The 25,350-nt window shown below is 32.9% G+C and overlaps 1 protein-coding gene and 1 long non-coding RNA gene across 3 annotated transcripts; one reads left to right on the forward strand and one right to left on the reverse strand.

Moving 5' to 3' along the window:
- Positions 1-2,100: 2,100 nt before the first annotated feature.
- LOC143082922 (DNA damage-regulated autophagy modulator protein 1-like) lies at positions 2,101-23,746 on the reverse strand. 2 transcript variants are annotated; one of them, XM_076258937.1, is made up of 7 exons: positions 23,603-23,746; positions 11,575-11,628; positions 8,496-8,563; positions 6,994-7,139; positions 6,268-6,448; positions 3,883-3,920; positions 2,101-2,452 (listed from the first exon to the last, which is right to left on the reverse strand). In XM_076258937.1, exons 1-7 carry the CDS (start codon positions 23,686-23,688, stop codon positions 2,264-2,266), a joined length of 762 nt encoding a protein of 253 aa, XP_076115052.1. In that variant the 5' UTR covers positions 23,689-23,746; the 3' UTR covers positions 2,101-2,263. The 2 variants fall into 2 exon arrangements, with proteins under 2 accessions (XP_076115052.1, XP_076115053.1); XM_076258938.1 differs by lacking the exon at positions 23,603-23,746 and adding an exon at positions 18,571-18,718.
- Positions 12,096-16,610, forward strand: LOC143082924 (uncharacterized). The gene is made up of 5 exons (XR_012980506.1): positions 12,096-12,602; positions 13,352-13,419; positions 14,190-14,812; positions 15,562-15,629; positions 16,401-16,610. It is a non-coding gene; the product is annotated as an uncharacterized LOC143082924 (long non-coding RNA).
- Positions 23,747-25,350: the final 1,604 nt, after the last annotated feature.

The following is a 25,350-nucleotide window of genomic DNA, read 5'->3' on the forward strand; positions in this document are numbered from 1 at the left end:
TCCCGTTTAAATATCTTTACACTAGTTATTTAGAGGCCCGTTATAGCTTGCTGTTCGGTTTGAGCCAAGGCTCTGTTTTGAAAACCATACTTTGACCTATAATTGTTTACTTTTACAAATTGTGACTCGAATGGAGAGTTGTCTCATTTGCACCCATACCACATATTCTTATAAATATCATTCCATTATTTGGCTCCTGAAATTGTAAATCCTGAAGTCTAGCAAAATTTTTCAATTGATTGATGAATACGGCGATATAAAATGGGCGCTTATGTATAAGAACTTGTTTAGACTTTTAAGAACATGTAAAAATTTACATAATTTAACTGAAATGTTTTGTCAAAAAAAATAAGAGGCAAGGTTTAACAAACATAGTTTATATATTTTTTTACATTTTTGTTAAAAACAATCATCTTGTGACAAAATATTTTATTGGGAAAAGCAATGAGTCATATTTAGATAGTAATTACAAGCACAAGATCCGAAATGACACTATTCCGGCATTGTTTTAATGTTTTGCCTGAATCTCATTATGTTGCAAGCCTATATGTAAATACATGTATATGTCATGCATGTGTGAGAAACGCAATCGTTTATCAATGTAAGTTTCATTCATCAATTTCAAACTTAAGGATCAGTTTGTACAAGTCCGGCATTCTTTACTAGAAAACTCACAAAGAACACTTAATTACAAACTTTAATTGGAATTCTTAGCATTGATTTTTATAGATTTAGAACCGCAAATAACAAGCTCCCTATTGAACTGGCTAGATAGAATAATATAGTCACAAACAAAAGACTTTGTGTCCTAGCCCCTAAGGGTGACTGGGGTATAGAAATATGGTCACTTGGTCTTCTCCCGACCGGCAGTAAAACGCTTTCCGAAGTGGGGCGTCCGTTTGGCTGTGCGGGACGTATCAAGTTCGCAGTCACGTCCGGTCAGAAGGGGGACGTTAAATCCGATGTCTCGTGTAAAGAGAGTGCCACGCTCTTTGCACGTTAAGAACCCTTGCAACAACTCTTCGAGGGGTCCGTAGGTGGCCTGTTGCAGGGCAAAATTTCGGTCTCTATCCAATACACCCTCATTTTCCAGTGGCAGTCCAAATTTCCCCGACCATCATCCTGGCTGGCCTCTTTCACAAGACCTACTTATTGTATTTATTGTTAACTTGTTCTCGTCCTGAATATGCATGAAATATTTACCACTGGACGTTAAGCAACCAACAATCAATCAATCAACTTTGTGTTCTGTGTAATAAAAATGATACTGGCGGTGAATTGCATTATTCCTATTAGAATGTAAATACTTTAAAGTAAACAGGAAACATTGTATGTCACACTATTGTTTAACAACTGCAAATATTTTTAAATACAAGCAATGATTATGTCTGCAAAAATCAAATCAGAATTGATTAAACATTGTAAATTTATCAAGATTATTCACACAGGTGTATTCAGCGGAGGACATTTTAGCGCATTGATAGGACAAAAATAAAATTGCCAATGCCCATTTTAGCGAAATATTTTTACCCATTACAATATATTAATAGATAAAAAAAAAAAAGCAGCACTAAATGTCTTAAAAGATTAAATCAAATAATAAAAGTCCGTTCCAGCCTGAAATGTATATCCCAGAGAACGTAGGTAATGAGCCCTGAATATACCCCTATACAATACGGTTACATTAGGAACTGTTCTAAGACTTTCTCTTTATCATGTCTAAATTGAGGTGCACATTCGTTTTTACTTTGTATTTTTATATATGTTGTTGTTTCCAATTTGATAATATTGTCAAGAAAAAGCAAATAGCTGGGTGACAACTAGTATTTGCTCATTATAATGGGCATGGAACGACTCTGAACCATTTAATATTTGTTCGCTTTGAATTTCACGGAACTTCTGCCCAAAGCTTAGTGTGTATTATTCAATCAGGTAAGTTTTTGCTAAAATGGACTATTGAAAATACAGGTGAATGGATTAATCCGGCGCTAAAAAGTCCCCCAGCAGTTCAAATTTTTCACTAAAATGTCCTGCGCCCATTGCCTTAGCAACTGTTTTGTTATGTTTTGATGTAAATATTGTATATAATTGTGTTCTCTATACCTTTGTTTATGGTTTATTGATATTAAAGATATATATAAGAAACCATTCAAAAATATAAATAATGATGATTAACAGTCTCAATTAATTCGAACATTTAGTATTCTTCAAACTGTGGATGTGCTTTAAAAGACGTTAGGTTCACTAAAAGTCATTGCCATTTTCATTTCGATCCAACATTATAAATCGAATCGCTATTTATATCTACTTTGTTAGATTTAATATTTGTTTCATCTAGTTGTATTCTCCAGTCGTAGTGACGAAATTCTGGTATAAAAGTCAAAAAGTAAAACGAAACTAGGAAAGCTAATATCCATTCTAAAATCGCTGCTTGTCGTTTGATTGAAAGATCCTAAAAATAAACAATAATAAAATATTATGAATTACAACAATTTTTTTTTTACGAAATATTTACATTTAGTTAAGTTAGTAACACGATAATACGAAATTTAATCTTAAAGAATTCTTAAGCCGGTTTCACAAAGATATCTTACCTTTTAGAACATGTCTTATGATCCTCTTATGCCTATCTTAGGACAAATCTCAGACCTCGCCTCGAGGTTGTGTTATGATGATTTTTGTAAAGATATCCTGGTGTAAGGTCTTTAAATTTATAGGTGTGGTTCCCATAAATTACTTAACGATTCGACAAATATTCCATACGATAATTTGTAAAATTCCTATGAAAAATAAGTGCAAAATATATAAATAATACACCAAAATAAATTTGAAAATTCAAATACAAAATGAAGAAAAAATAAAATAAAAATTAAACATTTGTTTTTACAAATGTGTTGAATTCAATGTGTGACTGTCGCTGTTCGGTTAAAATAAGGTTAAAGGCTAAAATCGTGCATTCGTGATATTTATACATCGAATGTTCATTGCTTGTAAATTGTCAATAATCATTGGACGTGACAGCCTTATTGTGTATTGTATTGCTATTTCTGCATCACATAAGTGATCCAAAGGATTGTCAGGGTCTCTGAGTATTCTAGTTCTACCTCTTGCTATTGTTTGAGGTGAATGATAATAAACTCATCATCGATACCAGGATTAAATTTTGTATTTACGCCAGACGCGTGTTTCGTTAACAAAAGACTCAACAGTGACGCTCAAATCCCCAAAATTCAAAAGGCCAAATAAAGTACGAAGTGTAAGAGCATTGAGGACCAAAATTCCTTAAAATGTTGCCAAATACGTATACAGCTACGGTAATCTATTTCTGAGGTAGGAAAGCATTAGTATTTCAAAAATTTAAACTACAGCAGTCCTATTAGTTTAAAACTCATGTAAGGACATCATAAGGATGTCTTAACTTATGACTATCATAAGACCATCATAAGACACCTTTCGTGTTGTTCTTACTCATTACATGTACCAACTTTACGAAATGTCCACTTTGTGAAACCAACTTAAGACTAAGATATGTCGTAAGACCATCCTAAAACAGTTCCGTAAAATTGGTTCCTTATTTTTGTAATTAACGAATATAACTTACTAAATGCCAATGATTCGATATAAGATAACTTCAAAACACAATTACATTCCATTGGCAAATCATATGTTAAAACAACAACATTGGCACTGTTCAGATGTTACAAAAATATAGATTAATACCTTATACATTATTGTAATTCTAGTAGAAGACTAGTAAGCTAAAACTATTAGATATAATACGTTAAATCAAAATTCTCTATAAAGTTTGCCTCAATGTGTTTCTATTTCAAAATGCATCTTGTGGTGTTATAGAACTACATTTGTAAACATCAATACACTTACGCTGTTAGATTGTTTGTACTGTATAGTTACAATGAATGCTTTGTCTGGTTAAGGATAACAACTTCAAAAATGTGTTATGCAATACTGGCGACTTCTCTCAGATACACTGAGAATAGGTGGTTAAAAGATCCAACTTATTTTTATTTTTTATGATAATTGTATGATTTATTTAAAGCAACAATCACATTCTGCATTTTCATAACAATTGAAATTGGTAATACATGTACAGCCAACATTAAATTTTGTTTTAAACTAAAATGTATATTTCGTGTATATGAAGAACTTTAAAAAGTATACATATTGTGTACACAGAAGTCGAAGCATGCTTTTTGAATACCTTAATAGTTACCAGGATTACAATTTAATACGCCAGATGCGCATTTCGTCGTCATGAGACTCATCAGTGACGCTCAGATCTATATGGTTCTAAAGCCAAACAAGTACAAAGTTGAAAAAAAAATTAAAAAAGAATGGCCAACGTAGATACAAGTATCTTGTCTTAGGGAGGGATAAATCATACTTTGTAAAGGATCACTCTGATTCAAACAAAAAAACTCTCTAAAACTGATATTATCAAGGTGCTTGATTTCTTGATTGACAACACATTTGTTACGTTCGGAGAACGTGTTTTTCAACAGACGGTCGGCATTCCAATGTGAACAAACTGTGCCCCTCTACTTGCCGACCTGTTTATTTATTATTATGAGGCGGACTTCAAGCAGCAACTTCAGCAAGGAAGACAGATAAGAAGTTAGTAATATCCTTTATCTCTACTTTCCGCTATATAGATGATGTTCTTTCACTAAATAATTCAAAATTTGGTGACTATGTGGAACGCATCTATCCCATCGAACTACAGACAAAGGATACTACAGTTAAGTCGGCCTCATATCTTGACTTACATCTAGAAATTGACAATGAGGGTCGGTTGAAAACAAACTTCACGACAAAAGAGATGATTTCAGCTATCCAATTGTGAACTTTCTATTTCTAAGTAGCAATATTCCAGCAGCACCTCCATACGGGGTTTATATCTCCCAATTGATTCGATATTCTCGTGCTTGCATTTCCTATAATGATTTTCTTGATAGGGGGTTGCTGCTCACAAGGAAGCTATTAAACCAAGAGTTCCAAATAGTGAAGTTGACATCCTTTCGTAAATTTAACGGACGCCATCACGAGTTAGTTGACTATTATGGAATAACCGTTTCACAAATGATATCGGATATGTTCCTTACGTCGTAACTACAATCCCCTTCCCTGTCATGAATATGACCTACCGAATTAGACTATTTACCGGATTTGTTATCACATAAACAACACGACGGGTGCCACATGTGGAGCAGGATCTGCTTACCCTTTCGGAGCACATGAGATCACCCCTAGTTTTGGTGGGGTTCGTGTTGTTTATTCTTTAGTTTTCTATATTGTGTCCTGTGTACTATTGTTTGTCTGTTTGTCTTTTACATTTTTAGCCATGGCGTTGTCAATTTGTTTTAGATTTATGAATTTGACTGTCCCTTTTGGCATCTTTCGTTCCTCTTTTGAAGAGCACTGAATGTGGGATACCAGTCGGCCTCTAGTGTATCACTCCAAACTTATAGACTTACATATTTTACTCCTGAGTCGGTACCTTTGAAGGTTGAATATCAGTCACCTAGGGTGTCATCTGCCCAGTTGCTTTAACAAAATTCACCCAGAATCAGTACCGCTAAATAGACCGCTTTTCCTAGCTATAAGGTACAAATAGCTATTTCAGCATGATTTACCCCCCGAGTCGGTACCCTTCTTTAAGGAAGACTATTGATCCTCCATAGTACCAGCCGCCCATTAGCCATATTTTTTGTTAACTCCTGAGACAATTCCTCATCAGGTGGAATATTAGTCCCCTGGGATACTTATAGATATAATATAAATGCATGATTCATCCTTTAGTCGATGATGGACTTTCAGATGTATAACCAACCATCTGCACAGTAGCCGTATCACAATTTTATGAAACATTTTGTCTGTAAATTTATTGCTCATAAGATATTAATAAGCCAATGGTATTGAATTTCTAACGCGAAGTTACTAAATTCCTAAAGCCAAATTAACCTAATCACGGTTTTAATTCTTTCCTTAAACCAGTTTTCTTTTATGCTCTGATAATTATATTTTTCCATGCAAATGGTGTCGTCTCGATATATTCCATATATGCAATTTCCAAGCTCATAAACTCTCCAATCAAATATTGCTGTCATTGTGCTATTCAAACATTAGGAGAGCAGACGACCTTTCTCTGGAAGTTGATCAATATATTATGGGCAAAGAAATTATATCTATACTTTTCAACAAATTTAAATGTTTGCTACATGCTGATATTAACAGTATAAAAAAGGATACTTCCTAGTAAAAAAGCAAACTGTAAAACCGACATCACTATTCTAATAATATTTATTATAATATTGCTCCCAGGAATGTCTTTTAAAAAAAATGAAAATAATGACTGCATTGCTAAATATGAAACTCCAACACCAAAGGCCAATACAGCACCAGTGTTGTGTACTCCTTCATGTGTACCAACCTAGAAAAGAGTAAACCAATCATTGATTTAGATCTGTTGACACATATATGACACAGGACAGTAAGGACACATCTTATTTTATTTTGTTTACTTGAGGTAAAATTTTCGAGGCTAAGCAGCCTCAATTGAAGAGAGTAACATACAACAAATATCAAACATGTGGAAATGAAGAATATGTGTTTATCTGCTTTCTAATATTATGTTTGTCTTAATTCAAAGACATATCTGAGATAGTACAAGTACCTGGCGTGCTATTATTTGTCCCACAGAAAAGGATGACTCTTTTGTTAACAACCTACATAGCTTCAGTTACATCGTTCTAGATCTATACCGGATGCAAGTTACTTGACTTGCTGTGGACGAAGGTTTTCACACCAAAGGCACTTTTAATTCATAGCTTCAAATTCCAAAGCAATTGTCTGGATTATTTTCTCGGATGATATATAACTATAAGAAACACCTTTTTACAAATAAGATGCTGATAACAACTGCCTAAGGGCATACGATACAGTTACAGGGGAGATAATAACTGCTTAATGTCTTACCTGGAAGGTAGAAACCAAAGCCATACCAGACAATGATATGAGGCCAACTACTGTTGTAATTATGTTAACTATGTATCGAGGCCGACTTTTCTGGTAACTGTAGTTTACTTTAATCTGTTCAAATCTAATAGTTATATTGATAAATGCTGAAAAGCAAGTGGAAAACTATTAATATTATATAAAGTTGTTGCTCAACAATAATAATACTTGTTTTTATTTGTCTCAACTATTTAAGTCCCGGTTGTAACGCGGTGAGGGGGAAACCAGATCAGTGTGCACAGGCTTGTAAAATATAGTCGATAGATACAAAGGGGTCATTCAACGTCGAAAATAAAATGTATGGTGACCTAAACCTGTGAATGTCTGTGTCATTTGGTCTCTTGTGAAGAGTTGTCTTATTGACAATCATACCACATCATCTTTTTATATATTGACAACGCTTTGGCTAAAAACAAAGATAAAGAGACAAACAAATATAGAAACCATAACATAGAAACTTAAGACTGGGTAACATGAACCCCTACCAACAACCTTTAATGATAGCATGTGCTTTATAGGGGTATGTAGATCCTGCCCAACATGCGATAGCCGGCTTGATTTTCAAGTAGGTACAAACCCAGTGATTGGTATAATTCGGTAGGTCACATTAGGGGTAAAGGAGGACAAGACGAAACATCCGTCGTCATCTCTCAAGTATTTATTCCATAACGATTAACCATATCCTGATGGCATCTGTAAAATTGTGACGGGAAGATTTGAGCTTCACCACTAGAAACTTAAATTGTAACCGCTTGAACAATTTTTGCCAGACAGAATGGTTTGTCAGCCATGTCGCGGCGGGTGAATTTGATATTTTTTGCAGCTGATAAATAAATCTGTGGAACAGTTATTAATACATCTGTGTAATCATTTTCAATGAAAATGTAAATTCTTAATTTATATGAACAATTCTTGGTAAGAGCACAGATTTTTTTTTCAGGTTTAAAAAAAAAGCAGCAACGCCTTGAACGAGTTTTAAAAATGATGTTCCTTGAAAAAAAAATTTTAAGGAAAATTGCATTGTGAGAAATCTGGCACCTGTATTTCTTGTGTGAATAAAAATGGTAAGAAAAAAATGCATATATTAGTTATTATCCGTGGACAGATGGCATGTGCCTAGGCTGACCCATTAAATGGCTGTTCTCTTAATTCTTTTGTTTGTTTTAAAGGAGTGACTGTGCGTGCTTTTTTTTTTAAATTTTATATGTGTGTGGTGGTATTACACATTGATTGAGCTGTGTTTTTGGATAATTATTGGTTACTGTTTCATTAATGTTAGTTTATTGAAATGGAAAAGTTCCAGTTTAATTTAAAGATTCAAAGCATGGATCATATCTTTGCAATTAAGTGACAAGTGCAAATTATTTATTTTTTATCCCAACATTTGTGTTAGATCATTCTGCAATTTTTGATTGACGAAAGCGTAAAGTATTTTTTAAAACCTGTTAAAACTTTGCACTCACCTAAAAATCCATAAATATTGAAAAGTAAACTGAAAGCAGAAGCTGATATCCCTTTGTTTCCTGTGTCACTAAAAATATAATTACATTAAATCTGTAAAATTATATAAAAAAAGAGATGGTTTCAGAATAATCATATTATTTCCACCTATAGCGGGTTTCTAGATTATAGAAAACTCTTGCATTTTACACCTATGGTTTATTTTTTAGCCATGTGAACTAATTTGGTTAGAAGGTGGAATAATCGAACACATCTTTTTAGCGAGATCCCATAAGTTGAACGTGAGAAAGTAAGGTTCAAATAGCCTAATAGCTTCAAAGAAAATATGTTTTGTTGAAGTTAAAAGACGGTCACGGACGATGACAGACTTTCAGTCATTATATTAGTTCTTTTAAAATTTAGTAGAATATTATTGCAAAATGTATGCATATAAACTAAATGAACTTGAAACAAATGGTCAAATGAAAGGAAAATAAAAATTATGCATAAAAAATAAACCAAACTTTACTTTCTTTCCCAGCTACGCCAATTCCTAAGGAATAGAAAAGCACCGACATCAAAAAGCAAAACTTTTCAATTTTAAGGATCATGGAGAGTGTCATTCTGTACCCGAGGAAACATATTTAACATGACTGCGTACTTGTACATCCCTCACAGTCACTTTGACGAGGATTTTTACTGCCGGGTTGAAGACTATGAGTGACCATATTTCACTTCCCCAGTCACCTTCGGGGTTTCTAATGTTAATATAAAAAGGGAAAAACAAACATCTTTTTGTTAAATAAACACATTTAAAAATTTAAAGGGGCTGTTGCTCAGGCAATTGTCTCCAATTCCCCCCCCCCCCCTATATACCTTAATATAAAAAAAAATTCTATATACCTTAATATTATACTTAATATTAAGGTATATAGGGGAAAAGTCTTAAAACAAGTGCCCGTGGGCTGTTGTTGTAGTTACCAGAGTGTTGTTTGAACCTTTTAAGCACAACTTTGACATTAGTTTGTGCTACACCAGACATGCGTTTCGTCTACACAAGAATCGTCAAAGGCTCCAATATTAAAACTAAGAAAGTTTTAATATCAATATAGGAGACTGATTCATGAACGTACATATATGCAATTACATGTAGCTCTCAACAAGAACTTAAATAACTAAGCATTCATGGCAGAATCCAGGACGGGTCTGAACAGTGCGTTGCATTGTCGTGTCTTACGTTTTAAATTTCTCAACTTCCTCTCTTCTTGCAAAAAAAGTTTTTAAAATAATTTGACCAAGGAAACATTTTACCAACGAATATAGAAATGGGGCAAACCAACATTTTTTTAAACAAAGAATTCAGTATTGACAACCGGACGTGTTTATTGACTCTATTGACTCTATTTGTGAATTGTGAGATGCCAATTAAAATGAATTGATGACTTTTGTCGTTGAATAGCGTTTTAACGAGTACGTAAATTTAATCCCTCTTTCATCCCGACATTTTTCATGGTAACGATGAAACAACAGAATATGTATGCGAAACATTTAATCGAATCGAATTCTAATTAAGGGGTTTCTCGAACATAATGCACTCCTTGCTAAGGAAAATATCAAAACTTAATAACCCACAAAAACAATAACCTCTATTCTGTTTTCTACAAAGTTTCACCTTTTAAATCGGGCAAAAGAAGTACACATATTTTAAAGGTTAACTATAGAAACATCTTTACATACACAGTTTGATCACACCCCAAACCTAAATGTATATTACTCTTTGCAAGATTTGTGCACGGATCACTAATAAAACATTCCCATTCTGAACCTGCAAGTTAAACAAATACTTTAATAGTATCAATTGAGAACGTAAATGGGGAATATGTCAAAGGACCAACAACGCGATCAAATAGCAGCCAGCCACCAATGGGTTTTGTACATATGAATTTCTTCGATCTCTTTCAATTAACTTCTCGGAAAGCCTGTTATGATTCGTCTGTTTATAAAATATGACGACGGCACAACACTATACTACAAAAATCCTAACACAAACACGGTTTTTTTTTCAGGACAAAAACAGCCACGATTTAGCCAAAGAAATTGCGTTAGACATTCAATGGGACATATAAATGAATAAACAAAACTGTCTTGGTTATTCTCTGCTAGGTTTGAGCTTAAAGCAGTATGAAGTTGGAGATTGAAATACTTGTGTTACCGTATGTCAACGTACTATCCTATCATTGTTAATTTAAATACTATGATGAGTTAAGCTTAATTTGCAGTTGAGTGGATACTTAACACGACGGGTGCAACATGATCTGCTTATCCTTCCGGAGCACGTGAGATCACCACTAGTTTTTGGTGGGGTTCGTGTTGTTTATTTTTTAGTTTTTTATGTTGTGTCATGTGTACTATTGTTTGTCCTTTTCATTTTTAGCCATGGCGTTGTCAGTTTATTTTCGATTTATGAGTTTGACTGTCCCTCAGGTATCTTTTGTCCTTCTTTTTTAAACAAATGTGTTTTATATTTGTTCGATTAAATGTTGGTCAACATTTACCAGCAAAATCATTTTAAAAAAGCACCCCACCTCCAAAGAAGAAATAAAAGTACAGTATACGTTGCAATTCGTTCAGTATTTTACACATAACTATGTGTTGTGCACAAGTTGTAATTTAAAATATTTTTGTGCTTCAAAACCGTTAAACATGATTTGATAAAAGATGCACATGTTTTGTGATTAAATCTATTACCTCTGAATGCCATAATAACTACATGTAACTAGCACCGATACATAATTAGGACAATCGAAGATACTATATACCTGTTAATTGTTATTAGAGTATAAAATTTATATTTTTTACATGAGTTTTTTTCTCAATATCAAAATTTCAGCATTTCATTTCCATTTTGCTTTTATTGTGAATGAAAAGTATTAATGATAAACACATTTATATATGCAGACACTAGTTTTGCGCTGAAAGTTTCAATTCAACCCAACTACGTGAATTGCTTGTGTAAAAAAGTGCTCTTTGGAGTCTGTTTTGTTTAACTGATATACAATAAATGTAAATGTATCGGGTTTTGGGTTATATTTTTACAATTACCTTATGTATGGAAAATCTTTTTTCACATCTCCATCATGGGTGGATTTCAGATAGCTGAAAAAAAAGGAATTAGTTTTCGTTTATCATTTCCATAAAGCTATGTATAAATAAGATATGATATAATGAGACAACTATTCCCTAAAGTTTAAATTAAGAAGACGTAAGCAGTTATAGGTAAACAAACGGCATCAGTTTCAACAATGAGAAAGACCGATATCGTATATTCGGTTATACAGGGCTCAGAGTTATATTTTAGATACAGTAGTATAAAATAAGATAGGGTATGATTTTTTTCCCCTAATATCCATTTTTGAAATACTAAGGCTTTTCTACCTCAGGCATAGATTACCTTAGCTTATAGGAATTTTGGATGTCAATGCTCTTCAACTTCGTACTTTATTTGGCTTTTTTTAAAACTTTTTTGGATTCGAGCGTCACTGATGAGTCTTTTGTACGAAACGCGCGTCTGGCGTATATATAAGATTTAGTCCTGGTATCTGGGACAAGATCCCTAATGCGCCTTGAAATGAGGAACTCAAAAGTCACGTGTAAACAAAAATTCTCTGTGTAGTGATATTTGACACTTTTCTATGATAAACAAGTGACTGAGCTTAACCATTTGAGTTAATTTAGAAAGTAGGGGAACACAGAATAAATGTGTAAAATCTATGGAGCTATTAAATGTGTTCAAAGTATTAAATTTTCAAAGAACTTTTTGTGTTAAAAATGGGATTATTTACCATGAGGAGCCGCATCACAAAAGGATACTCGGGGTTTACTAATTTACGGAAAAAGTAATCTCACTTCGTACCCCGAAAATTTAACCACATATGTCAAAATGTCTCAGCTTCGAAACGAGCCATCACACATATCCAAGTTAACGATATGGACTGAGCAACAGAAGAAAACGTTACCATTACGGCCTATGGAAAAACTAATGCGCATCTGTACCCAATTTAGAAGCTCAATTCCAGAAGTTGTCGGACTGATTTATGGATGATTTCACCTGTACACCACCGAAAATGATGGTTAGTATTTTTTTTATTTATACCTAGTTATAATAAATGGTTTAAGATAAATATTATTGATATAGATCAGCAAAAACTCAAGGAAATTTTCGCTTTTAAAATACATTACTGGCACGGGGCTGAACACTTTTTTTTAGGCACAATCATAACTTTGTTTACTTCCGAGAGATCCGAAAGGAATTTGTTTGCTACATTGAAAAGGCAAGAAATAACTTTTAAATATTATTAAATTGTAAGTAAACATGACACAATATAGTCTTTGTTATGATATTATCACTCTGGTCTACAGGAATACCTGATAATCAAGGGAGATAACAAACTTCATACGAGTAAAGTGAGATACATCATCGCATGTGCTTTTAACCAATGATTTGACCCCTGGTCAGTAGATATCATATGCATAAAAAACAGAAAAAACATTTACATGCTTTAAGAAAATCATGAATTATTATTTTTAATGCACATGAGCAAAACAAAAGATACTGTCATTTCTCAGCACTGAAAAAGGGGGAGGGTCAAACTTTTTTGAAAACAATATTTCTGCACCTATTCAATTATTAAGCTAGTTAGCTACTACCCATTGCTTCTAATACAAAAGGTTTAAATGAAGGTGGCTAAGCCACAAGGGAGAAGCATTTGTCTTTCTTTGTGATTAAACTTTCAAGAATAAGATTTTTCTCTCTCAATAATACTTATGTATTTAAATCAAATGATAACAAAGCCTGAGTAATTTTTTTGTCTTATTTCAGTTCCAGACGTATCATTATTTTCAACCTGAGATGGCAAACTAGAGGTTTTAAAAAGTCCTGAATAACTGGTAAGCATTTTGTTTTATTAGGCAAGCTCTAAATTGTTTTTTTATGATATTTATGCAATTGAAATTACAGTCGGTATGTTAAAAATATGCTAATATGAAAACTGTTGCTATGGTCTTGGTATTAAATGAAAAGGCTTAGTTACAGATCGTTACGACTCAATATTTAGAGTTAAATCTTGCGGCAACTGTTTCTCATGTAACACTGCAAACTATATTTAGCACTACTTTGATCTGTCGTTATTTAATGACGCCATTATACATGTGATGTCACAATGTTTCCATTAAGACCTCTTGTGGATTTCTCACTGATAAAAGGTTTTCACTGAAATACATGTAAAAAACATTTTTTTCTCAAATAGAATTATGTGAAAGGACAAGTTTTGAAAATTTGCACTATATTGTACTCTAATTATATGATATGGATGATTTCCAAGTAGTTTAGAGTGGTTTTAACAGTATTAAATACCAGATTTCCACTAGTACATTGTAGTAAGAATAATTATTTTGGTGTTTTTTTTTTTTACAACCTTCATTTTTGCATAATTTCTCTGTCAAAATGCACTTTAAGGCACAAGAAAATTTTGTAGAATGCTTTAACAGGGTCTGTGTATTGTAATAAGAGGTTATAATCAGAAGTTTTGTCCTTGTTTTGACTAGTGAAGGTATTCTGGAAGAAATTACTTATACATACTCATTGTATTCAAAATAAATGAATATAGCGACGAAAGTGTCATTGCCTTATAGTGCTAAAACAACTTTATTTTTTTCAGAAATGGACAAAAATACACAGATTTATTCAGAATGTTATACCGATGAAGATCACATAAAAATATTTGGAAAAATCAGAAGTATGGATTTCAATATGGGACAAGATCCCTAATGCGCCTTGAAATGAGGAACTCAAAAGTCACGTGTAAACAAAAATTCTCTGTGTAGTGATATTTGACACTTTTCTATGATAAACAAGTGACTGAGCTTAACCATTTGAGTTAATTTAGAAAGTAGGGGAACACAGAATAAATGTGTAAAATCTATGGAGCTATTAAATGTGTTCAAAGTATTAAATTTTCAAAGAACTTTTTGTGTTAAAAATGGGATTATTTACCATGAGGAGCCGCATCACAAAAGGATACTCGGGGTTTACTAATTTACGGAAAAAGTAATCTCACTTCGTACCCCGAAAATTTAACCACATATGTCAAAATGTCTCAGCTTCGAAACGAGCCATCACACATATCCAAGTTAACGATATGGACTGAGCAACAGAAGAAAACGTTACCATTACGGCCTATGGAAAAACTAATGCGCATCTGTACCCAATTTAGAAGCTCAATTCCAGAAGTTGTCGGACTGATTTATGGATGATTTCACCTGTACACCACCGAAAATGATGGTTAGTATTTTTTTTATTTATACCTAGTTATAATAAATGGTTTAAGATAAATATTATTGATATAGATCAGCAAAAACTCAAGGAAATTTTCGCTTTTAAAATACATTACTGGCACGGGGCTGAACACTTTTTTTTAGGCACAATCATAACTTTGTTTACTTCCGAGAGATCCGAAAGGAATTTGTTTGCTACATTGAAAAGGCAAGAAATAACTTTTAAATATTATTAAATTGTAAGTAAACATGACACAATATAGTCTTTGTTATGATATTATCACTCTGGTCTACAGGAATACCTGATAATCAAGGGAGATAACAAACTTCATACGAGTAAAGTGAGATACATCATCGCATGTGCTTTTAACCAATGATTTGACCCCTGGTCAGTAGATATCATATGCATAAAAAACAGAAAAAACATTTACATGCTTTAAGAAAATCATGAATTATTATTTTTAATGCACATGAGCAAAACAAAAGATACTGTCATTTCTCAGCACTGAAAAAGGGGGAGGGTCAAACTTTTTTGAAAACAATATTTCTGCACCTATTCAATTATTAAGCTAGTTAGCTACTACCCATTGCTTCTAATACAAAAGGTTTAAATGAAGGTGGCTAAGCCACAAGGGAGAAGCATTTGTCTTTCTTTGTGATTAAACTTTCAAGAATAAGATTTTTCTCTCTCAATAATACTTATGTATTTAAATCAAATGATAACAAAGCCTGAGTAATTTTTTTGTCTTATTTCAGTTCCAGACGTATCATTATTTTCAACCTGAGATGGCAAACTAGAGGTTTTAAAAAGTCCTGAATAACTGGTAAGCATTTTGTTTTATTAGGCAAGCTCTAAATTGTTTTTTTATGATATTTATGCAATTGAAATTACAGTCGGTATGTTAAAAATATGCTAATATGAAAACTGTTGCTATGGTCTTGGTATTAAATGAAAAGGCTTAGTTACAGATCGTTACGACTCAATATTTAGAGTTAAATCTTGCGGCAACTGTTTCTCATGTAACACTGCAAACTATATTTAGCACTACTTTGATCTGTCGTTATTTAATGACGCCATTATACATGTGATGTCACAATGTTTCCATTAAGACCTCTTGTGGATTTCTCACTGATAAAAGGTTTTCACTGAAATACATGTAAAAAACATTTTTTTCTCAAATAGAATTATGTGAAAGGACAAGTTTTGAAAATTTGCACTATATTGTACTCTAATTATATGATATGGATGATTTCCAAGTAGTTTAGAGTGGTTTTAACAGTATTAAATACCAGATTTCCACTAGTACATTGTAGTAAGAATAATTATTTTGGTGTTTTTTTTTTTTACAACCTTCATTTTTGCATAATTTCTCTGTCAAAATGCACTTTAAGGCACAAGAAAATTTTGTAGAATGCTTTAACAGGGTCTGTGTATTGTAATAAGAGGTTATAATCAGAAGTTTTGTCCTTGTTTTGACTAGTGAAGGTATTCTGGAAGAAATTACTTATACATACTCATTGTATTCAAAATAAATGAATATAGCGACGAAAGTGTCATTGCCTTATAGTGCTAAAACAACTTTATTTTTTTTCAGAAATGGACAAAAATACACAGATTTATTCAGAATGTTATACCGATGAAGATCACATAAAAATATTTGGAAAAATCAGAAGTATGGATTTCAATATGGGACAAGATCCCTAATGCGCCTTGAAATGAGGAACTCAAAAGTCACGTGTAAACAAAAATTCTCTGTGTAGTGATATTTGACACTTTTCTATGATAAACAAGTGACTGAGCTTAACCATTTGAGTTAATTTAGAAAGTAGGGGAACACAGAATAAATGTGTAAAATCTATGGAGCTATTAAATGTGTTCAAAGTATTAAATTTTCAAAGAACTTTTTGTGTTAAAAATGGGATTATTTACCATGAGGAGCCGCATCACAAAAGGATACTCGGGGTTTACTAATTTACGGAAAAAGTAATCTCACTTCGTACCCCGAAAATTTAACCACATATGTCAAAATGTCTCAGCTTCGAAACGAGCCATCACACATATCCAAGTTAACGATATGGACTGAGCAACAGAAGAAAACGTTACCATTACGGCCTATGGAAAAACTAATGCGCATCTGTACCCATCTATGAGTTTATTTAGAGACTAAATGGTAGTTGGTTTGAAGATTTAGAGGTCTAGAATGATCGCTGAGAAACACTTAAAAATGGCAACCTCCAAATGTAAAATAGATAATTTGAAGAACACAAGTTAAATTAGTGTTAGTGTAAAACTATTTCTCGAGTTTTTGTAAAACTGTTTCACAAGGTTTGTTTATTTTTTCGTCAGATTAAATTCTATAAATGCAAATTTATTTATATTTTTAGTATGCTTTACAATAAAGCCCCCTGTGTTCCTTTTAAAAGGTGTGAATTGATTAACAATCAAGAGGCTGTCACAACGACAGCAAACTGGATTTATTTACATTGATTTGTGTCCTAGCAATATCACAAGAACAATAACTGATGAACGGTGAAAGTTAAAATCGTCAATATCATGAATGATTGATTGATTGTTGGTTGCTTTACGCCGCATTAGCACAAAAAAGGCTATATCGCGTCGAGCGCTAATTCGAATTTTACAATTTAAAGCATATTTAAAAAAAAAGACAAAAGGTCCTTCAATAAACTTAAATTCTTGACTAAAGCAAATAGATTATTTACAAATAAAAATCACCAGTAAGATAACGTGATAAAAATTAAAATCGATTTAAATATAATAACATTTTTGTATGGAACATAATTAAATAAATCATACATATTATTGACATTGATATGCTTCCTACGAATATCAGCAAAGTCAATACAATTAATTAAAACATGTTTAATATTATACTTGCAATTACAAGGTATACATTGTGGTTCTACTTCATTCTTTAAAATATATTCGTGCGTTATTCTAGTATGACCAATACGACATCTAGAAATAACACACTGATCTTTTCTGCACATAAAGGACCTCCCCCGTATGTTTTGAAAATTCAACAACAAACTGTAGCGAAAATTGAAACGATATAGCAACCTAGTAAATACGTATCAAAGCCTAGCGGAACGTAACAAAACGTGCTTACTACGTATCGAAACGTATCAATGCGTGGTGAAAACGTGGGTCTACACTTAGTAATACGTAGCAGAACGTGATAAAAACGTAACACAAACCTAGTAAAACTTAACTTTCAGAATAACGTTGTAACGGGACATTTTTATTCAAAAAGTAGTTAAAACGTGATAGTGTTACTGGTGCTTTTAGGGTGTAGCGAACACAAATTTTCTATTGGAGTAGTTTTTGGATTACTTGAATTTTCAATGAAAATTTATTTAATTTCCATTTTTACATTTAATCTATGAAATACATACAAGAGGGTGATTTACTACACAAGAAAATGTCTTAACCAAAAAAGGAATAAATATGACAATTGTTATCCATTCGTTTGAAGTTTTAGAACTTTGATTTTTCCATTTGTTTAGGGAATAACAGTTTTGATAATTTTTTGTCGGAGTGCAGTATTTTTGTGATTTTACTTTTCTCATGTGATTTTAGTTTGGTTACCTATCAACGATTATAGTGGATTCGTAATAAAATGTAAACAGACTTTCCCTTCTATAGAACACAAAACAACGGATTGTCCCCTTTCTCTTTTAGTGATTGTCATACTTTCTTACACAATTTACAGACATGTGTTTATCAAATAAAATATCCATACTCACGGTATTATGCAAGCAAATATCATTTCTATGGCCAATATTATTGGATAAATCCATGGTTTTATGTAATAGATCATAGTTGTAAAATTCTAACACACACCGTTATAACTTCCTGTTATGACTACATGGTATTAACACGTTTAAATGTAATATATTGTTTACTTTTGAAATCTGAAATTTAAATTTCTTACAAATCAATAAGAAGTATGAACAATTACTACTTTAGAAATTGACCCGTTAAGTTTATTGAATGTGGTCTATTTAAATAGATTGTTTCCCTGACACGAATTGTTTTTCTCCTAAAAGACTTAAATATAAACCACAGGTAATTGTCGTTTTGAATTTTCTTTATGCTCGATGTTTTTGTTATTTTACTTTTTATTTCGGAAAGCTCCTATGGTGGGGCAAATGACGTGTTGAGAATAACTATTTTAAAGTTACGATTATAGTGATTGAGGTTGGAAAATAGAATTAAACACAAAAGTATAATTTCTGTACAGTGTTGCAGAACATATATGTGCCAACTTACTATTTAAATATACGTTTATAAATACATGAAAGTAATAACTTGAGGCTCTAAGGAGCCTGTGTCGCTCACCTTGGTCTATGTGCATATTAAATAAAGGACACAAATGGATTCATGACAAAATTGTATTTTGGTGATGGTGATGTGTTTGAAGTTCTTACTTTACTGAACGTTCTTGCTTCTTACAATTATATCTATAATGAACTTTGCCTATTAGTAACAGAGAAAAATATTTGTTAAAAAATTTACATAAATTTACCAAATTAATGAAAATTGTTAAAAATTTACTATAAAGGGCAATAACTCCTTAAGGGGTCAATTGACCATTTAGGTCATGTTGACTTATTTGTAGATCTTACTTTGATGAACATTATCGCTGTTTACAGTTTATTGCTATCTATAATAGTATTCAAGATAATAACCAAAAACAGCAAAATTTCTTTAAAAATTACCAATTGGAGGGCAGCAACCCAACAACCGGTTGTCCAATTCATTTGAATATTTCAGGGCAGATATATATTGACTTGATTAACAATTTAACTCCTTGTCAGATTTCCTCTAAATGATTTGGTTTCAGAGTTATAAGCAAAAAACTACATTTTACCCCTGTTCTATTTTTAGCCGTGTTGGCCATCTTGGTTGGATGGCCAGGTCATCGGACACATTTTTCAAACAAGGTACCTCAAAGATGATTGTGGCCAAGTTTGAATTAATTTGGCCCAGTAGTTTCAGAGAAGATTTTTGTAAAAGATAACTAAGATTTACGAAAAATGGTTAAAAATTGACTATAAAGGGCAATAACTCCTAAAGGGGTCAACTGACCATTTCGGTCATTTGACTTATTTGTAAATCTTACTTTGATGAACATTATTGCTGTTTACCAGTTTATCTCTATCTATAATGATATTCAAGATAATAACCAAAAACAGCAAAATTTCCTCAAAATTACCAATTCAGGGGCAGCAACCCAACAACGGGTTGACCGATTCATCTGAAAATTTCAGGGCAGATAGATCTTGACCTGATAAACATTTTTACCCCCATGTCAGATTTCCTTTAAATGTTTTGAATTTTGAGTTATAAGCCAAAAACTGCATTTTATCCCTATGTTCTATTTTTAGCCGTGGCGGCCATCTTGGTTAGTTGACCGGGTCACGCCACACATTTTTTAAACTAGATACCCCAAAGATAATTGTGACTAAGTTTGGATTAATTTGGCCCAGTAGTTTCAGAGGAGAAGATTTTTGTAAATGATTACTTAGATTTATGAAAAATGGTTAAAAATTGACTATAAATGGCAATATTTCCTTAAGGGGTCAACTGACCATTTCGGTCATGTTGACTTATTTGTAAATCTAACTTTGCTGAACATTATTGCTGTTTACAGTTTATCTCTATCTATATTAATATTCAAGATAATAACCAAAAAAACGGCAAAATTTCCTCAAAATTACCAATTCAGGGGCAGCAACCCAACAACGGGTTGACCGATTCATCTGAATATTTCAGGGCAGATAGATCTTGACCTGATATACATTTTTACGACGTGTCAGATTTCCTCTAAATGCTTTGGTTTTTGAGTTATAAGCCAAAAACTGCATTTTACCCCTATGTTCTATTTTTAGCCGTGGCGGCCATCTTGGTTGGTTGACCGGGTCACGCCACACATTTTTTAAACTAGATACCCCAATGATGATTGTGGCCAAGTTTGGTTCAATTTGGCCTAGTAGTTTCAGAGGAGAAGATTTTTGTAAAAGTTAACGACGACGGACGACGACGACGGACGCCGGACGCCAAGTGATGAGAAAAGCTCATATGGCCCTTTGGGCCAGGTGAGCTAAAAAGTGATTCATTTTGATAAGAATGTTCTTCTAATACAAACAGAATCAAAAGTCCTTTTCCAGTTAATATAAGTTAAGTGATTCTAATAGTTCTGAGCATGATACTTGAAATAAGAAACGGGGAAATAAAACTGTGATCCTTTGATTTTTAGACTCATCTGACGGTAAAGGCCATGTGAATATGAAGTCATCTGATGGTATCTGCCATAGTGAAATATTTATTGCTGATCTCTTTTGCTGTAGACAGTTTATACTTATGTCTTGTATATTTTTTTTATATGAAATAAACAAACAAAAAACGTTTAAATTAAAAAAAAAAATGTCAAAACTTGCAGTTCGTAGACTTTATCAATATTATTCTCATCTGAAACAACTGCGCCAAATCCAACCTAACTTTTTACAGGGTCATGACTCGGGACAGGTGTAACGGGAGTGGAAGTTTCCACTAGCTTCGTTTTTACGTTGTCTACCCTTGGATATTGGACAAACTACGTAAAACACGTTTATATAAACAAGATGATTATTTAAAGACATGCATTATGGTTGATTATGTGTTATATACAAGCATAATACAACATACGATGGGGCGGAGTCTGTTTGCCATTGTTAAGTTCCATATTTCCAAGCTAAATTGTACGAGCGTCTGCTTTTTCAAATCCTAAGTGTAGACTGCCCCGAGCCAGGTGAGTGACGTCATACTTATAGTTCCTTGGTACAACATGCCCTGCCGGGAACGTGCAAGAACAGGAAGTACCGACAAGAATAATTACATAGCCGGTCTCGGAAGAAAGATTTAAGGAACTATACGTCATACTAAAGTTATCCAATTTCCACAAATAGATAAAAAACAAAAAAAGTAAACAAAGTGACCACCATTACACAGGCACATACATACAGCATGTGGCGGGGTTAAACATGTCAACAGTAAAACACAAGAACGAATTATACAGGTTAGGGGAGGGTTGGGATCCCTTACATGTTTAACCCAGCCACATTATGTATGTATATGCCTGACCCAAGTCAGGAGCCTGTAATTCAGTGGTTGTTTGTTTATGTGTTATATATTTGTTTTTTCGTTCATTTCTTTTCATATAAATAAGGCCGTTAGTTTTCTCGTTTGAATTGTTTTACATTGTCATATCGGGGCCTTTTATAGCTTACTATGCGGTATGGGCTTTGCTCATTGTTAAAGGCCGTATGGTGACCTATAGTTGTTAATGTCTGTGTCATTTTGGTCTCTTGTGAACAGTTGTCTCATTGGCAATAATACCACATCTTCTTTTTTTTATAATTAGTCATGTTTTACAAAGGGTTTAAGATTCCACTAAAGTCAAAATATAGGACACTGCAGAAACTTCTAAACTTTGCCAGTATTTTTCAACCTTCAAGTCTAAAAATATGGAAACATATGTTCATTTAATAGTACTAAACATAATATACACACTGTGAAAATTGTAAATTAACTTGAAATTTTTATGATGTGGCCAAATCGGTTTTAGGGGTGAACACAAAATTTTCCAAAAAATCTTGAGGCCTGCGAGATGACTTAATTTGTTTAACATTTGTATGGAAGAGCACTGTTACATGTACATGCAGGGGCGTATTCAGCCATTTAAAAAAGGGGGTTCACAACCCAGAGTAAAAAGGGGGTGTTCCAACTATATGCTCCCATTCAAATGCATTGATCGTCCAATAAAGGGGGGTTCCAACCCCAGGACCCCCCCTAAATCCGCTAATGACATATAATGCAGTGCAAGCTAAATTAAAGTTTATTTGTCATATAAACATGTTTAGTCATTTTTGTCCAATTTCCGTATTGTACCTTTGATATTCGTGCACTTAGATACATTAAATTAAGTGAAACTTGTATAAATCTATACATTTTCTAAAAAATGAACCTTAAATCTTCATAAATCATGACAAAGTATTGTTTAACCTATGATTATCATTTTTTAGTATCTTTGCTATTAATGATTATGTTCATAATTGAGCTTTCTTTAATATAATAAAATATTTTGTATGAAGTTCAGGATTATATGTCAACCTGTTTTTTTATAAATAGCAAATCAATATCAGGTAAAGTTTACCTGTACAGGTTATATTTGAAAACTCATTGTTACAATTTCTTTATTTCAATACTGTACTGGTTGTATTTAGATTGGCTCATTTTGACATTTTCTGTTTTGATTACCTAGCATTTCACGTTGTCTTGTGTGTCTGAATACAAAGTTGATGAATCTTTTCCTAAAAAAATAGTAGGAAGGTATCAAGACCTTGTTGATAAACACTCCGTATTAACTCCACAAATACCTCACGATTATTAGGAAATGTAGGTTCTTGGTACTGGCATAGTTTATGATCGTAATAACGTGTTGAAGTATTCTTTTACTTGTCTTGAGGTATTGGGGTGAGTAGTTTTAAGATGTGACTTCCGAAGTCCATGAACAAGCCAGTCAGAACAGGCTCCTTACTTAAATGTTCATAGCATACTAAATGTATGTTCATATTGAAATTGATAGAAAATCAAAAATTGGGAATTTTGGAAAATGAAGGAGGAGGGGTAAAAAACATTTCCCTGTCCCAAAAAACCTAAGACTTGTGATACCTTTGCTGAAATTCTCCAGTCATTCAATATTTTACAAAATTCTTCCAACGACACTTTACATACTTTAAACTACGTTCTGAATGCCTGCGATTTCGCGAGTGTTGTCTAGTTGTATCTAAAGCTGGCAGGTTCAGATATTTGGTGCCCATACAAAATCCATTTATTTTACCTTCTTGGATCTTTCTTTTTTTTCTGAAAATAAATGGTACATAAATTAGCTGTCGGTGTCAATAAATCTTTAGGCGAATGAATTTTAGGGTATCTTGTATCGGTTTTAAATATATGTATACTAGTTCAGTGAAATTGATGTCACACTACAAAATAGATCAATTTAAAATATACTTCAAATGAATGGTCGTTGGGTTATTGGTTTCTTGTTGAAAAGGAGCACTATTGTTAATTTTCCATTTTTAGATGGTGATGTTCCTTTGGCACCACCTTACGGTGTTTATATTTCACAGCTCGTTCGCTATGCCCGTGGCAGTTGTGACGTTTTTTATTTTAACGAACGCAATCTATGTATTACTGGTAAATTATTAAACCAAGGATATCGTTACCATAAATTACTTAAAACCTTTACTAAATTTTTCCATAGATATAAAGATTTGGTTTTGTTATTTGGTTGTACCTGTTGAAAACTTATTTCAAACGGGATAGCACATCCTCATTTTTACGGAAATGTTGTTAACCGTGCCCGGAAATTAAGAAATGATCCTTGTAAACATCGCTTCTTTAATTAAACTTATTCTAAAATGTAACCAATTCAACACTGTAATAAGATAACTGAATATTGTTTGCATTGGTATAAATATTGATTTTGTTATCAGTAAATTAAAAGCAAACTTAATTTATCACTAGTATGTTATACACATATATACATTCATGGATCTGCAATCTGTCGATACCTGTAACTTAGGATTGCACAAGGTCAAGGTTTTTTTTTACTGCTTATGACGTCTTTACGGTAAATCAATTGAATGTTGGATGTGTACGGATAAATAGTTTAGTCTTAGATGCATGATTTTTTTATTAGTTGTTAGTGACTTTGATATCTGTCTGATATATGCGAGTACTCTCAGATCTGTTCTTGGTGTCTTTTTTTGTCGGGATGTACAAGTACCAGGCCACGTCCACTTGTATTTTTGTCCTTCTGATGAGTTGAGCCTTTTTTAACTGATTTTTATAGATCGTTGTTATGTTGTACTGTTATACCACTTTCCAGGGTTAGGGAGGGTTGGGCTCACCTTAACATGTTTAACCCCGCCACATTATGTTTGTATATGCCTGTCCCAATTCAGAAGCCTGTAATTCAGTGGTTGTCGTTTGTTTATGTGTTACATATTTGTTTTTCGTTCATTTTTTATATAAATAAGGCCGTTAGTTTTTCTTGTTTGAATTGTTTCACATTGTCATAACGGGGCCTGACTATGCGGTATGGGCGTTGCTAATTTTTTAAGGCCTTACGGTGACCTGTAGTTGTTAATGTCTGTGTCATTTTTGTCTCTTGTTGAGAGTTGTCTCATTGGCAATCATACCACATGTACTTTTTTTTTTTTTTTATAGTATTTCACTTTCGTGGGAATTTTCTGTTCTTAGAAAATTTATTTAAATTTAATAAACTTACATTAGTCCTAACCAAATGTTTAGTTCTCAAACAGGATTGCGTCTGCCTTATTGGCATCTTCTTCGCTTAATGAGATACTCATCAGCGCGATTATGGCATATTCTAGCGTCATTGTATCTAAATCTGGGAGGTCCTGATAGTCAGTGCCCATAAAAGTTCCATTTATTTCTTATGTTTTTATGTTTTC

This window comes from Mytilus galloprovincialis, chromosome 7 (genome assembly GCF_965363235.1).
Source record: "Mytilus galloprovincialis chromosome 7, xbMytGall1.hap1.1, whole genome shotgun sequence".
Classification (NCBI taxonomy): Eukaryota; Metazoa; Mollusca; class Bivalvia; order Mytilida; family Mytilidae; genus Mytilus; species Mytilus galloprovincialis.